Here is a 16,705-nt window from a genome sequence, read left to right as displayed (position 1 = left end):
TAGTTTTGCTTACAGGTGAGCCAGAAGTGATGCAGAAACCCAGTGAAGTTAAGAAAAGAAATACTTTCATGAGTCGAAAAAGACGTAAGTAAAGGCCATTTTTATATGCTGGATTTCTTTTTCTTTTTTTTAATTATTAACAAAAATTTAAATCTGCTTATAAATATTATAGTTGGTGTTGATAGTGACTCAGCATAGAGATACTGCAGTTCTTAGTTTGTATAATTTATGAGCATAGAATTGAAACAGACTATTTGCAATTTCTATGCATATTTTAAAGAGCTAACTTTTCAACCTTCATTACTGAAATAATGGAGAACTGATGTAAGTGAAGTTATGATTTTATAGTAAAGTCATAATTAAAAGTAGCTTGGCTTTCTCTTCATCAATCAGTGTGTAAACTCAAATGGAGGGCTTGGCATCTTGACATCACGCACACCACTCTCTACATGTGCCTATAAGAAACATACACAAATGAAGCACATGCACCCACCCCATTGTTTGTCATGGTCCATAAGACCATGACACACAACAATACAAGACATAACATTTATATTGAGCTTTTCTCCTGGTGGACTCAAAGCACTTACAATTTGCAGTCACGCTCCACGAGCGACTGGGAGCATTATAGAGCTTTGAAATGGGCTCCTGACCGGTGCATGGAGCTCTGCTGTCAGCGCTGATCGGGCTGCAGCAATGACAGTCTGGTGTGTTCTTTGGACTTCATGATGGTGTTGCTTCTAATTTTCTCTTAGACAACCTCCATCACAGAGCAGCTGTATTTGTACTGACATTAGGTGCACTCTATTTAGTCATTAGCACTCATCCGGCAATGTCTATGGGCAACTGACTGCACTCAGACCAAAGGGGGCTGAATAATTACGCACACCACACTTTGCAGTTATTTATTTGTAAAAAAAATGTTTGGAATCATGTATGATTTTGGTTTCACATCTCATGTGTACACCACTTTGTATTGGTCTATTACGTGGAATTCCAATAAAATTGATTCATGTTTGGGGCAGTAATATGACAAAATGTGGAAAACTTCAAGGGGGCCGAATACTTTTGCAAACCACTGTAAGTATGCCAGTACAGGTAAGCCAGCTACAGGTGCGTTACTAAAGGTAAGCCAGTAAAGGTAAGCCAAGTATAGGTGCTCTAGTATAGGTATGCCAGTATTGGTAAGACAAGTATAGGTGCCCCCCATCCTCTGCACTATGCAGCAAGTGAGGATTACTCACCGTGCCTCTGTTCAGCGGCACTCGCACATCCGCCCCCACTTTACAGCTCCGGTCTACAGTACCGGGATGCGGCTTGATGACGTCATCAAGACATCTCCCGGTGCTGTGGACAGTAGACGGAGCTGTAGGGGATGGAGGAGGGTGTGCGATCGCCGATGGACAGAGGCATGATGAGTAATCCTCACTTCCTGCAAGTGCCAAGGATCTCGCGTGGCAGGGGAGAGAAGGAAAGGGGGACGCAGCGGGTGGGAGGACAGAGAAAGATTGATGCAGGGAGGGAGGGGAGGTCGCTGCGGGCAGGCAATCACTGGGGGGAGGATCGTTGCAGGAAAGCCGCCACAGAGAAACCGCCGTAACGTCTCTGCTCCACCGGGTCCGCTTGCGGGATTTCCTAGGATGGCTGGATAGATGTTGACACACCGTGGGTAGCACAGATCGCTATCCACAGTGTGCCGACAGGCAGCCAGCCATCCTAGGGTATCCTATATAAGTAAAAAGGCGTTCATGCAGAGGGAAAAGTACAACGTTCTGGAATGTCCTTCTCAGTCCCCTGATTTGATTATCACTGAAAATCTACACAGTGTTAGACCAAGCACTCCAATGGAGATAGGAGATAGATAGCTGATATGACCCTGATGCCCAAGGGTCGCCGATTCAAGAAACCAAGATCAGCAGCACCACTCTTGAAGAAATAACTCTTTATTCAGACACGTAATTAAAATCACATGCCAAAAAATGGGCTTAGACGCAGCTACAGCCTACTGTTTCGAATGCTTCTTTGTCAAGCTGCAAGCTTACAGCTTGACAAAGAAGCATTCGAAACAGTGGGCTTTAGCTGCGTCTAAGCCCATTTTTTGGCGTGTGATTTTAATTACGTGTCTGAATAAAGAGCTATTTCTTCAAGAGTGGTGCTGCTGATCTTGGTTTCTTGAAAATCTAGAATGTGATTTGAAGCAGGCTGTCCATGCATGGCAGCCATCAAATTTAATTGAACTAGAGAGATTTTGTGTATAGAAGAATGGCCAAAAATATCTCCATCTAGAATCCAGAGGCTATAGTAGCCATCTAGAGGCTGTTATATTTGCAAAAAGAGCATTTCTTTGGGCTGCCCAAGTTTATGCACCTGTCTGATTTTGTTATGATTCATATTGCTTAGTATTTTATGTTAATCCAATAGATTTAGTTGCACTACAGAAATACTGTTTCAATATGGCATTACATATATTAAAAGGAAGTTTCTACTTTGAAAGATCAGTCAATGAGACACACATGACTGTTATTTGCACTCTACACATACTTCACTTATAAATAAAAGCCAACCAGGACATAGTGCTCACTTTACGTTTCAACGTTTCATACTGTAGACAACCCTATCAGACATTGGCTGTGGAGCATCAACTTATGTTCAAAAATAACACTACAAGGTCTGAAATTTTCTCAAGATGTAAACTATTCCAAGTAGGTAACTCTTATTAAAGAAATCTAATATCAGTTTTACAAATACACATTTTCTATCAACCTCTGGTTATCATGTCAAGTGTTTGGATCTTTCACTTTAAATTGCCTTAATATGGTGCAATGGAATAAAACTAATTTATTATTACTGCATATGTTCATCGCTTTCATTTCCTTTCTGCATAGAAATAAAACATTTTGTATGGGAAACATACTAAGTGCCAACATTTCCTTTAACAGGTGATCGCCCTAATAAAAAGAAGACTAAAAGCCATGGCAGATGTTCAAGGAAACAAAATTCTCATGCAGGAAAAAGCTAAAGAACGGACGTGTTGCCTATCATTTCCAGTGATGTGCAAAATGTGGAGATGAATTTAAACTTGGTACACAATCAAAAGTTTCTCACTGCTTCAAATGTACCTGAAATCATGTTAAACTGCCTACTTGGCACTTTTATCACCATATCAGTGCTGCCAGCAAAGTTACACAAGCCTCTACTTCCCTCTAGCACAAACTCTAGACTAAAGGGCCATATACATGCTAGATCGATGTCGCCCAACAGAGTTTGGGATCCAATCCCTCAGGCAACATAGCTGGGCCAAGACTGTACAGACAGGTAGTTAGCCTGTGGGCTCACTACATGTTCTGTTGCAATGTGCAGGGGAAGGGGGGGGGGTGGAGGACCAGTGAAGCGGCGCAAGTGTTGTGACTTCACACGGCGGGCTGGGTGGGTGGGGAGAAAAAAACTTTCGGTTGGATTGATCCCAAACTGCACAAGTCTGTCCACGCTTTCCATTGGTGCAGAGGGTGTGTAGAGCATTGTAAGAGGATGCAGTAGCTAAGTTTATATGCATGGAAGCCCAGCTGAATGCAGGGCTCAAATACTTACACTGCTGTCTAAGGCCTCGTTCACATCTGCGTTGCTGAGAAACGTGTGAAAGCGCGTGGTAAAAAACCGTATGCGCTTGTGCGCGCTTTACTGCGCGTTTCTGTGCGTTGTGCTGTGCTTCTTTAAGGCACGTTTTGCTTAATGTAGCAGTTGTCAATAAAGCTTTGTTTTTCTATGTAAATGTATTTTTTTTCCAAATAGGGGTAAAAAACGCATGCGCTTCTATGCGCTTGGACGCGCTTCTATGCGCTTAAAAAGCGCACCCATTCACTTGCATTGATGTGCGCTTTACAGCTCAACGCACAGAAATGCATGCAACCCAAAGTTTTTGTAACGCTGCTCAGCGCAGCGCATTGATGTGAACCAGCTACATTTAATTACATAGCAAAATCAATACCTTGCTGAACGCACAGGGCAGTGCACTGTGAAAAGCGCACAGAAACGTCCCTGATGTGAACGAGGCCTAAAGTGACTGGGTGGGCCTAGAATACTACCTTAAGGTTTCCAGACACAATACTTTTTTTCAGTAGATTAGATGCTGAATATCAATAAAACATGGATTCCATGATCATGTGAGTGAACTATACAATAAGCGGCCTAACGCACGTTTCGTTGCCCACCCCTATGCATACATACAGCTCTACATATCCAAAATGGGTGAGCACCATGCACAAAATTGAATAAATGTAACAAAGCTGTACAAACATCTATAGTGTGCAGAAAGGATCAATCATATAGAGTATACAACTAGAGAAAAGTAGATCCAATAAAAACCGCACCACTAAAACCGATGTATGAAAATATAAAACAGCTTTATTCAATCACAATACAATGTAATTAAAAACAATAAATAAAAAAAACAGTCAAACTGTGCAGGGGTACATGATAATACAATATTCAATGCCAAAAAATGTAAATTCCATTCCCCTAAAAGTCCTATATAATCTAATTGCAAATGCACTCCATCCTAACTGCCATGGTAAGGCAAAGAGAAATTGTGGTGTGAACCAAGCTGAAAGAAATGGATAATAGCCAGGAAGAGGAGGAAGTCTTGAAAGGTAATAAGCCAATGCTCAGACACTCACCAAAGGTGAGTGTAAACCCCACTGTGAGTTAGTAGAGAAATATGTGAAGAGTGCTCAGAATTGGCCCAAAAAGGTGAGTAAGAAACATCAATGGCGACACACTGGTGTTAAACACGATGGCACAAGAAAGCGCTGTAAAGTGACAGCAAAAAAGGCAATCTGTGTGATGTGAAGGCTTATCGAGGCAGACGGAGGACAAGAGAGGAGAAAAGCGTGGCCCCTGCAAGCAGGCCATCGCTATTTGGCGGAAGAAGAAGCCCGGAAGAAGCCGCTAGTGTGTTTGCAGGGGCTACGCTCTTCTCCTCTCTTGTCCTCCCGTCTGCCTCTGTGAGCCTTCTCACCTTTTTGGGCCATTCTGAAGACTCTTCACCTATTTCTGTACTAACTCACAGTGAGGTTTTCACGTGGCTTTAAGTCTCTGAGCATTGGCTTATTACCTTTTAACACGATTTCCTCCTCCTGGCTATTATCCATTTCTTTCAGCTTGGTTCACACCACATTTTCTCTTTGCCTTAACATGGCATTTAGGATGGAGTGCATTTGCAATTCGATTATATTAGGACTTTTAGGAGAATGGCATTTACATTTTTTGGCATTGAATATTGTATTATCATGTACCCCTGCACAGATTGATTGTTGTTTTTAATTATATTATATTGTTATTGAACATTATGAACTTCTTTTACCTGCCAGTACTTTGCCATTTACTGTTTGGATACAGGACCCCAACTGTTTTCCCTACCTTCTTGCCCTACTCTACAGGGATACTTTGAGACTCTGGGAGGATACTAAAGTGCCATGTTTGTATGATATGATTTCATCTCCATCACAGATATCTACTTGCTATATTCTATGCCTTTGAAGAAGTAGTAGTGTGCTACAAAACGTGTGTTAGGCTGCTTATTGTATAGTTCACTCACATGATCATGGAATCCATGTTTTATTGATGTTTAAATACCTGATTTTTAGAAATGTTCAATAAATGGTACTTTTTACAATCTATGTATTAGATTCTCACACTGGCCTATAAACCCTATTGATTTTTGTTTTTCTTTATTGTACATGACTCATATTAGAGGGGTGGCCAACACTGGGATTTATCCTGTCATATACAAATTATATGCTAGATTTAATAAAAACATGACATTGTACCAAAAACCTTATGAAAAACCAGGGCATTACCAATCTGGGAGCATAAGTAGGACTGGTACACGGTCAACAGCTGCATAACTACACTGAGCATTACAGGGCTTACTGTGATAGTGCAATTTATATTTCTTCTGAAATCTTGCATATTATCTACTGCAAGGTGGTAGACAAGGTAAACCATCAATACAAAGTAGATATGGATCATGTACCTGATCCACCACTAATCTAGCACTTATGGCTAGCTTTACCACCATTCTCTCTTTATGAAGATGACTTCCTGTTAGATATTTTTTCTAAGCATGTAAAAAATTATAATCATGCATAGAAGATGTAAAAATATTGAAGATCGCAGCAGCCCCAAAATATTAAAAAGTAATGAGCTTTAGGATGTTGTACAGAAACACTTGCAAACTCCATAATAGTGATAGCAGTAGGGTATTGTACCGTGTTAGCCATCAGTAAAAGCAAGACATTTTAAATCAGGATGATACCATTTATTGGCTTACTAAAAAGAATAAGAATAAGCAAGCTTTCGGCCTTGCAGCCTTCGTCGGGCTTACAAACAGGATGTAAGCCCAACGAAGGCTGCAAGGCAGAAAGCTTGCTTATTCTTATTTTTTTTAGTTAGCCAATAAATGGTATCATCCTGATTTAAAACTTCTTCCATAATAGTGAAATAACTAATTATGAATAAAATAAAATAAATAATTGTAATAACAAAATCATGATGAGTTAAACAATTGAATCTATCCTACTCCTAAAAATGACTTTTTGAGATAACCCACAGGTTTATTTTATGCTTAAATCTAGTTTTTAATGTTTCATTGGCCCATATGCAATTAACTTTTTCTCCAAAGTTTTCCCCTAGGTGATAATTTTTCATTGTCTTTTTAAAACAACTTTTCAGCACTTTGCAATTGAAGATGAACCAAAAGTAGTCAAAAAGGTGCAATCAAAAATATTTTTAGTATTTTCTTGCTTGCTGGGGGGTTTAAAAAGCATTTTATTAACAAGGTGGGAAAATATGAATTTGAAGGAAACTAAGGAGAAAAAGTGAATTGCATATAGGCCGTTGACCCATATGCAATTCACTTTTTTTCCTGACTATCACATAGGTGATATTTTTCCACCTTGTCATAAAATGCATTTTAAACCACCAGAAAGCAAGAAAATACTAAAATATTTTGATAGTACTTTTTCACCAACATTTAGGTACTTGAATTGAAGTACTTCAATTGTAAAATGCTGAAAAGTTATTTTAAAGAGAAGTTGAAAGTTATCTCCTAGGAGATAACTTAAAGGAATACTATCGATTCACATATTTTTTTCAATTGACACAGGAATTGTTTGGGAAGTGCTGCTAAGTACTGGTGTATACATTTTAGTATCAACTTCTTTGTTTACTGTTAGCAAAATACTTTCAAACTTTACTGACGCCAAAACTGACGGCTGACTGAGCCATGAGGAGAGGGGAAATTCCCCTCACACTTGATCAGTTAACTCTATATGTAGCTCTGTGTGTGACGGAGAGAGAGAGCTCCCAACAGCTGCAGCTCCTGTGTCCTGTGTTTCTGACTGACCTGTCTGAAGAGAGCAGAGGAAATGTAACTAATTCTCACAGCTTTTCATACTGTTATTGCTTTCAGAGTTTGATATGTTTGAGATTTGCTTTCTGTAGTCTGATATGCAACTCTGGCTGTGCATTGAAGCAGACACCCCTTCTGCAATTGATTTGTCCCAATATAGCTAAATCTTACCCTCAATAAATTACAGCTTTTGCCTCTGATATCTAACATGGAAAGTAGGAAAATGTTTACACAGCTACTTAGACATTATTTGTACATTGTAATTTTAGAACACTTGGGTATCAATAGTATTCCTTTAAGAGGAAAAGTTAACTACATACTGGCCCATTTAAGCCACCAGCAAGCAAGAAAATACTCAAGATAATTTTGACAGAACGTTTCCACCTAATTTCTGGTACTTTTTTTTAATTGCAGAGTGCTTAAAAGTTATCTGAAAGATAAATTAAAAAATAATCTTAGGAGAAAAAGTTGACTGCATATGAGCCATTGTCTTGTCTCAATAAAAAAAAAAAAGACTTTAAAGCATGCCATACCTTTTTATCTCTTCCCTGCTTTCAGAAGCTCTGCATGGAAAGACATTTATGTCTGTAATTCCTTATCAATGAGAGTTAGGCTATAGTCAGGCTAGGTCTCAATTGGCGAGAAACTGTCACTTGCATGTTAACTCTTTCAGGCAGAGAAAGAAAAAAAGGAACACAGCCTAGGTATTTGTATGCTTGGCACTTTGCATACACATGCTAATCTCATCCGTTTATTTGTACCTTGATATTACTTTAAAAATGCACTGTTCATTTTATAAGTTTTATTCTCAATTTTACAGAATCATTCATTCATGTATTAAAAAAATAATAGTTTTAAAAACGTTGCATAAGTACCTGAGTTTTTCTTTGTGTTTGATGTGATTCTCTACAGCAGCTGGCAGAAAAAGAGGAGGACCAACTGTGTGATCCAGTTGACAGTATGTACTGCCCTGTATTGCTGTTGACCAATCTCCATATTGTAAAAGCATATGATCTGATGGGTAACTAATGCTGAGCATGCATGGGTCGATCCGGCGGCCGATTAGCCGCCAGATTGACCCCCGCTCGTCCGCGCGGATCGATCCCCGCGGGTGCTCCTAATTAGCCGCTCTATTCCCTGCTATTGTCCGCCGGCGGGAATCGAGCGGGGAATCTATCCGGCAGGTCATCGGACCTGTCGGATATCATCAATCGAGCCATCGGGCTCGATTGATAAGCCTGCCGTGTATGCCCAGCATTAGACCCTCATAACCAAATAAAAAACAGAGCTGTACAGAGATGTAAGGACAATAAACAAAGCCACATATTCTGGTGGCACTATGGCGTACTGGATAGCACTCACACCTTGCAGCACTGGACCTCTGGTTCAAATACCAGGTAGGGCACTATCTCTATTTTCCCTGTGTCTGTGTAGGTTTTCTCCGGACACTCTGGTTTTCTTATGAATCCCAAAATGTACCGTTATGTATGACTCTAGACTATGATTGACATATGATTATGGTGGGTATTAGATTGTAAGCCCCTCAGGGACTTGCTCTCCCAACTAGTAAGATTGTACATATAATACATACCTTGTATTGTATTGACCTATGCAAATAGTGCACTGTATATGTCTTTCCACATTTTTAACAAATCAGTCAATTGTTCCATGTAATAATGTGGTGGAGGTAAAGTCACTTGAATTCCTACACTGTAAATAAAGTTCATCTCTAAACTCCTGGAACCTCACTGTACTATCCTTACTTAAAATCATTCAAAAATATCTGAATTGAACATTATGAAAAAATCTAACTTATAAAAATGGAGGGGTGCAAAAGCACGAATTGAATTGGAGGCCCTAATTTAAAGGGACCCTGAGCTGTTCTTAAAGAGGAACTGTCGCGAAAATCTTAAAATTTAAAACACACAATACACACAAACACAAATAAGAAGTACCGTACATTTCTCCCAGAGTAAAATGAGCCATAAATTACTTTTCTCCTATGTTGCTGTCACTTAAAGTAAGTAGTAGAAATTTGACATTGCCGACATATTTTGGAATAGCCCATCTTCTCATAGGGGGTTTCTCAGGGTTTTCTTTATTTTTAAAAGCACTGAGTGAATGGCAGTTGCTCCGTCCAACTGCCAAAATAGTGTGCAGCAAGCAGGGAGGCTGACCAGCATCTTTGTATTAATCATTTTCAGGGAATGTCTTTATAAAGAATAAAGGCCACGCTGAGAATCCCCATGAAGAGATGGACTAGCCCAAAACCTGTCGGTAATGTCAGATTTCTACTACTCACTGTAAGTGACAGCAACATAGGAGAAAAGTAATTTATGGCTCATTTTACTCTGGGAGAAATGTACTTCTTATTTGTATGTGTTTTAAATTTTAAGATTTCGCGACAGTTCCTCTTTAAAATCAAAATCGGGACTTACCTGTGGCTTCGCCAGCCCCCTGTAGCCTGCATGGTGCCCCGGCGTATTCCTGGCCTCTTCTGTGATCCCACTGTCCGGTAATTCAGCGACTTCCAAGCGAGGTGCCCATGTGCGATCCAGAAGCATGCCCAACACGTCATCACGCCACGTGCCATCAGCCTCCTGCACACTTTTCTAAACTATGTACCACACAGGAGGCTGATGGTGCCCGGCACGATGAAGCGGCGGTTGCTAGGGATTACCACACCTTCGTAAGGCACCTCATTGCAGGAACTGCGATAACTTTACATTCGTCACAGCAGCAGGCAATGGAGGAAACTCACTGACATCTTTAAATATCTAAGTAGATTTATTTGGCAATACAGGTATACAGCAGAAATGGAATGCAGGCATACGACTTAAAGGATGCCTCAGCTAAGCACGAATCTAAAGTTCATCTTGAGTTTCGTGGCATATCGAGTTCAATCCTAGCGACTGGCTCTGGTTCATATTAAGAACACTCTGTTACATTACCCTAAGACCAATGCAGCATATATACAATGATACAGGAAAGGAAGTTAGAAGTGCTTTTACCTTAGACGGTCTGTTCCTCATAAACAGCCAGTCAAGGGTTAACTCTGGATCCCACCCTAGAGAAGGATCAGAAGTGTGTTATGTCTATCAATCACGTGCTGGGCCTGTAATTGGGGGGCCTGATCTGATGTCATGACAGGCACATTTTTTTTTACTGCGCAGGGCCCAGGACCTACACCAAAATTGGAGATTCTGGTGGCCTGTACACTAAATACCAGGAATGTAAATTTATGTTTTCGTTGGCCATTGTTTTCCTTTAGAAATATAACAAAACTCATGTTTTTCCCTCACTACAGTCAGCCAGTCTGCACATTTGAGCTGATATCGCTCTATGGTCTTCCTTGCAAGGGTTTGTTCCATTAAACCCTCAGAATTGTTCTTCGCTAAAAATGTATTTTAACCATTTCAATTGAGCTTTCTTTGGGTGGTACATTTTGCTAAGGATTATTTTTTTGTAAATGCATTTTCACAGGAATATTAAGAAAAAAATTGAAAAAAAATCATTATTTCTCAGTTTTCGGCCATTATAACTTTAAAAGAATACATGCTACCATAATTAAAACCTATGTATTTTATTTGGCCATTTGTCCTGGTTATTACACCATTTACATTATGTCCATATCACAATATATGGTGCCAATACTTTATTTGGAAATAAATGTGCATTTTTTCAGTTTTGCATCCAGCACTATTTACAAGCTTATAATTTAAAACATTTTCGTAATATGCCCTCTTCACATGCATATTAAAAAAGTTCAGATGGGGCGTGGCTTGGCACTGACGGAAGATGGCCGTCTGAACTTGAGCTCCCGGACAGCATCCACCAGCAGCTGCAATAAACCGGCGATATATAATCCCTAACCGGCTATGAGGAGTACTCACAGCTTGCAGAACACTGCAGCAGACTCCAAACTCACCCAGACACAGATCGGGAGAATGGTGCCTGAGATATTCCGTGCTCAGAAAAACACAGTGCAGGCCTCCAAGATGGCGCCGATCAAAGAGACGTAAACGGCGCACTCCTCTCCAGAGACTTCTCCTCCAAATAAACTGAAGGTGGGTGACCCACATCTGAATCCCCCCACACTGGCTGACATCCGCGCAATGGCGAACGACATTAAAAGCTCCTTACACTCTGCCATAGCTGAAGTGCATACGGAGGTGGTCGCCATAGGCAGCCGTATGCACTATCTGGAAGCTGCTGGCCAGAAGCAAGACACGCAGATTCAGCTACTACACAAAGTAGCTATCACCCAGGCTGAAAAGCTATTGGAGCACAATCGCCACCTAGAAGACTTAGACAATAGGGAGAGGAGGTGTAATATTAGAGCCAGATGAATCCCTGAATCTGTAACGGCCGACCAGATTCCTGATGTCCTTCAAACTATCTTTAACTAGTTACTCGGAAGATCCACAGGTACATCAATTGGCTTTGTTAGAGCCCACAGGGCTCTTAGATCCCGTATAATGGATTCCGATCTATCCAGGGACATAATCTGCTGTTTGGAATCATTTCAATTAAAGGAAGAGATCATGCGAGCAGCCAGGAATCAGGATAAGATTTTATTTAATGATCAACCTGCCTACCTTTACCAGGATCTGTCGGCGATCACTTTAGCTAAGCGAAGAGCTTTAAAACCTCTCCTTCAAGCGATCAAGGATAAAGGACTTTCTTACAGATGGAGATTTCCGTTCGCCCTGACAGTTCTCTCAGAGGGGAAAATGTACAGTTTAAAGAATGGTCTAGGCCTCCGGGACTTCTGTAAAGATCTGGGCTTGCCTACGATTGTGATCCCTAACTGGGATGGTGAATGCTCTGTTCCTGATCTGACACCTAGCACTGGTCGACGTTCTAAGAAAGTAGCTGACCCTCCGGACGAAAACGGTCACAGGCCTGCCAGCATGGATACTGATTCTCATGAAAAATCACCTGATCCTGATTCTGCTCAAGATTCCTCAGATGAGGATTGAGGTTCTACCAATTTTCTGACCCTTTCCCTCCAAATACTCTATATTTGACTTACTAGCTAGATCCTGCTCCCCCCCTAATCTACCTCCTGCTATAGTGTTCACACTTGCTATATTAAGATAATACTCTTGCTACCCTAACAGAAAGACAGTCATGCACTTCCCTATGAAACAAGACTGCTAGGTTGTATAGCTAAATGTTTTATGTTTTTGCTTTTCTTGATTAACCTATTTGATTTTGATTGATATAATATTGCAAATAGTATGCTAACTTTTATACCTACAGGTTGAACTATGCTGACGTGTTATACTTCCTAATGCTGGGGATACACGGAACGTTTCTGTACCGTGTATCGACCAGCTGATCCGGCCAGCTGATAATATTCAGCTGGCCCGATCAAGCCGCTCGACCCCCGCCCGCTCGATTCCCGCCTGCGGACAATGGCAGGGAATCGAGCGCTGATAAGGAAACGCCGGCGGGGACGAGCGGCAATCGATCCGCGCAGATGAGCGGGGATGCGGCTGGGGTCGATCTGGCGGCTAATCGAGCCGCCGGTCGACCCGTGTATCACCAGCATAAGATATCAGCATAACTACTGTAAATCTGGGTCTTAAAGGGCATGAGTGTGTTACTATTTTAATAGGTTTACTTAAGGAAGCCTATACCTCTTGTTTTTCTTTTTATTTGTGTTGGTTTTTTTTTTTTTTTAGTTATTTTTCTTTCTGTTGTGAATGAGCTAGAAAGTGTTTTAATACACTTATTAGAGCGGGCAACTCCGAGAAATCCTGTCCTAATGTTGATCCTCTAAAGCCAGGATAGGTACTGCTTGATGAATAAGGAGGGAAGATTTGTTAGGTGGGAATGGGATAGGAAGGTGTAGTTTATCGGTTCTAGGATGGGGAAGGGGGAAGACAGTGCTGCTGCTTATGCTAAATTGAGCTTATATTTTCCTAGGGATATATTTAACCTAAAAATGTTATTTGACTAAGGTGGATATAGCGGGTTATCATGTAAGGATTTTTGTTCATTTGTTGATGCCCTCTAGGTCCCCAAACAGTGTGTTTTATATACTCTGAACGAGTTTCATCCCACTGTGATTCAGATACGACCCTCCAAGTCGTGTCTGAGTGGGTAACAGATGATATTTCTGTTAATTGTTTTGCTTTATTATTCTTTTGTGATCTATCGTTCCATGTGCCGGAACATTACTATTTTCTTTTCTATTTTTCCTTTTTTTTTTTTTTTCTGGTTGGGGGCTGTTGCCGGCTGGCATTTACATTTTAGTACCCCATCTGAGTGTTACTTCTGTATATCAGCAACAATGCAGGAGCCTTCAAAAGGTGTCCCTCATGTCCCAAGACTGCTCGGAGCAATATACCCAATATACCCTATTTCAGGTCTCAGATGGATATAAACATATTATGAGTTAGGCCGCAACACAGTTACCTTCTTTTTTTTTTTATTATTATTTTCTGTTCTGTCCTATTTCGGCACATGGACATAGGCAATGCCTAGTGAAATACTGTTAAATATAATCTGATTGAGCTAATTATACTACTGTAATAATGTTTGCAGTATGTCTTCATCTAATCTAACTGAATGCTATGCAATTTGATATTTGCTGTTTTAAACATGTTAACTTGTTTTTGTTATTCCCTGCTACTTATCCAAGTGTGTAATGTTTACCTGTTTTGCTATTGATATATTCTTTTTTTCTCAAATCTCAATCGTGAAAAAAAAAAACAACGTTCAGACCTTTAGGTAACTATTTGTTTTGTTTTTGTATCTTATTGTAATTTTTTTTTTCATTTAATTTTATTTGGGTAATTTATGGTGTGGGAGGTAAACAGTTAATTTTAAATGTAATAATGTGTGTTTATTTCATTAAAAAAATGTATGTAGATGTAGTTTTACTATTTGGCCACAAGATGGCCACAGTCAAAAAAACATTTTTTTTAGTCCTGGAAGCGAGAGTGCTCGCTTCCAGGAAGCATAAGTAGGACAGGAATTTTTTTTTTTATCAGAAAGACGGCGGCTTCAGATAAGAAGCAGTTGGTCTTTCTACCGGGGACTTAGATCAATGAATGGGAATTATGTTCCCATTCATTGATCTCTGGGCTAACAGGGGGCAACACGTGTGCGTGGGAGTCCGCATCAGCGCAACAGCAGCCGCCTAGACGTGCTAATCATGTCCAGACGGCTTAAATGGTTAAAGAGACACTTCGGATATCCAGTCTTCTTGCCGAAACTGCCTCTCTAATGGAAATCAGAATTCACACTGAAAGAATCTAATCCTAACAGTCCCCCCTGAGAAGACTTGATATGCAGAATTCTTACCTATGTTCCTCTTAGTATTTAACCTTGAACCTCTATGGTTCAGACAGCGCTATGAGCTGTTTTTATGTTTCACTTTTCCATGTTCGTGCTCACACACTCTCTCTGATCTAGGTGTTTGCCCCTGGGAGAGAGAGCAAGACCTCTTGGCCTCCTTTTAACCTGGCTCTCTGGGACGCCCTACGTCTAGGCCAGGCATGGGCAAACTCGGCCCTCCAGCTGTTCCGGAACTACAAGTCCCACAATGCATTTGCCTATAAGAGTCATGACTGTGGCTGTCAGACTCCTGCAATGCATTGTGGGACTTGTAGTTCCTTAATAGCTGGAGGCCCAAGTTTGCCCATGCCTGGTCTAGGCCTATTTTGCCCATCCGCTCAGTATCCGTGTCACATGCATATCACTTGCACACTTGCATGTTTATGAAAAAGTGGAACTTGTTGGTACTTAAAAAAGCAAAGGAGCAGTGCCAAGTGTCTTCTAAAAAAAAACACCTTTTAACAATCAGCTTCTTTCTATATTTACTGTCGGAAGTTTGGAAAAAAAACTACTATCCTTGTATGATGTAGCTTAGCTTGGAAATATTGGCTTATAAGATTGTGTATTTAACACCAATCTCCTAACCATGTTGATTTGTTTGCGTAATTTCAAACACAAACTCACCTGTGCAATGATGTATATGATTGTAATACCCATCATGACAACCAGTGGGTGTAGAAAAAAAGTTTTGAACCGCAGAGGCCCAGTCTGAGTGTCCCTGGAACATCGCCAGAATCCTCTTTCACCAGGTCAGACTGGAATTCACCTGCTTGTATTTGTGTTCAAACCCTCTAAGATCTCCTTGATCGTGGTGGAATATCACCTCTAGTTTAGTGTTATGTTTGTTTAACTGCTTTAACAAAGTGTGTCTTCTGTCCCATGGCGTGTTATCTCTCAAAACTGGCACTTCCTGTGGAGCTTTGAACTTAGTTTTCTTAACAATTAGTGAAACCTCCATGACTGGATCCATATGGGATCTCTGCTCACACAGTAAGTTCCCCTTGTGAAATCAAACTTGTCTTAACAATTATGAAAATGTATAATGAATGTGTCCATAGACTTCATGTTTAAAAAACAAACGTTTCCTTCAGCCACCGGAGATATTGGTTTGGCTTTAGGGCGGATCTTTTGAATGGCAGCTGTGCATTCTGTGCTATCAAGCCAGCATGCTTCATCACTAAATCTGGCTTGTTCAGGGAAACATATGTACTTATCTGAGAATTACCAGCATGAAGACAAGTCTACCTGTTTTACCTCTCTGTCTAGTACGAAAAAATGGCGACCTCTCAGGTTATGATGCAACACATGAGGATGACACAGGTGTTCAGTTGCATAGTTCCCCTCCATTCAGGCTATTTTATGTGTTAATAAAAATAAGCCAAATAAGAAACATTAGACCAGTGGTTAAGTGGGGGGAGCTTTGAGTATACAAAGGAACTTGAATGTACAGCAGGAGATACTACCACATAAACAAAATTAAATGGGAATCCAAATGCAGAATATGTAACAGAATTGAGAGCTTTATTGAAAGACGGTAGAGATGGCTCAAACCTCCAATTTTAGGTTCGCGAAACTCGAACGCGAAGTTCCGCAAGCGTTCGCGAACATACAAACTTCGCAAACCGCAATAGACTTCAATGGGCAGGCGAACTTTCAAAACTACAAACACTAATTCTGGCCACAAAAGTGATGGAAAAGATGTTTCAAGGGGTATAACATCTGGAGGGGGGCATGACTGAGTGGGATACATGCCAAATGTCCCGGGGAAATTTACGGATTTGACGCACAGCAGGGTTTTAAGGGCAGAAATCACATTCCATTGCTAAATTGAAGGCATAAAGTGCTTTAAAACATCTTGCGTGTGTATACATCAATCAGGTAGTGTAATTAGTGTACTGCTTCACACTGACAGACCAAACTCACTGTGTGCGTTACACAGTGACTGCA

General features: G+C 40.6%; 1 protein-coding gene across 2 annotated transcripts in view; it reads left to right on the top strand.

Moving 5' to 3' along the window:
• Positions 1–8,460, top strand: part of L3MBTL2 (L3MBTL histone methyl-lysine binding protein 2) — a 336,131-nt gene extending 327,671 nt beyond the window's left edge. The window contains exons 15-17 of one of the 2 annotated variants that reach the window (XR_011022081.1): positions 16–84; positions 2,940–3,082; positions 8,321–8,460. Coding sequence is in view for 1 of the 2 variants with exons in the window: in XM_068240208.1 (XP_068096309.1) it covers positions 16–84; positions 2,940–3,019 (149 nt within the window). In the remaining variant the exon portion in view is untranslated. Of the gene's footprint in view, positions 1–15; positions 85–2,939; positions 3,308–8,320 lie in introns of those variants that run through there. The other variant, XM_068240208.1, reaches the window with a different exon arrangement.
• The last annotated feature ends 8,245 nt before the right edge of the window (positions 8,461–16,705 follow it).

The sequence above is a fragment of the Hyperolius riggenbachi genome, chromosome 6 (assembly GCF_040937935.1).
Source record: "Hyperolius riggenbachi isolate aHypRig1 chromosome 6, aHypRig1.pri, whole genome shotgun sequence".
Classification (NCBI taxonomy): domain Eukaryota; kingdom Metazoa; phylum Chordata; class Amphibia; order Anura; family Hyperoliidae; genus Hyperolius; species Hyperolius riggenbachi.
This window is presented reverse-complemented; position numbering and strand designations above follow the sequence as displayed.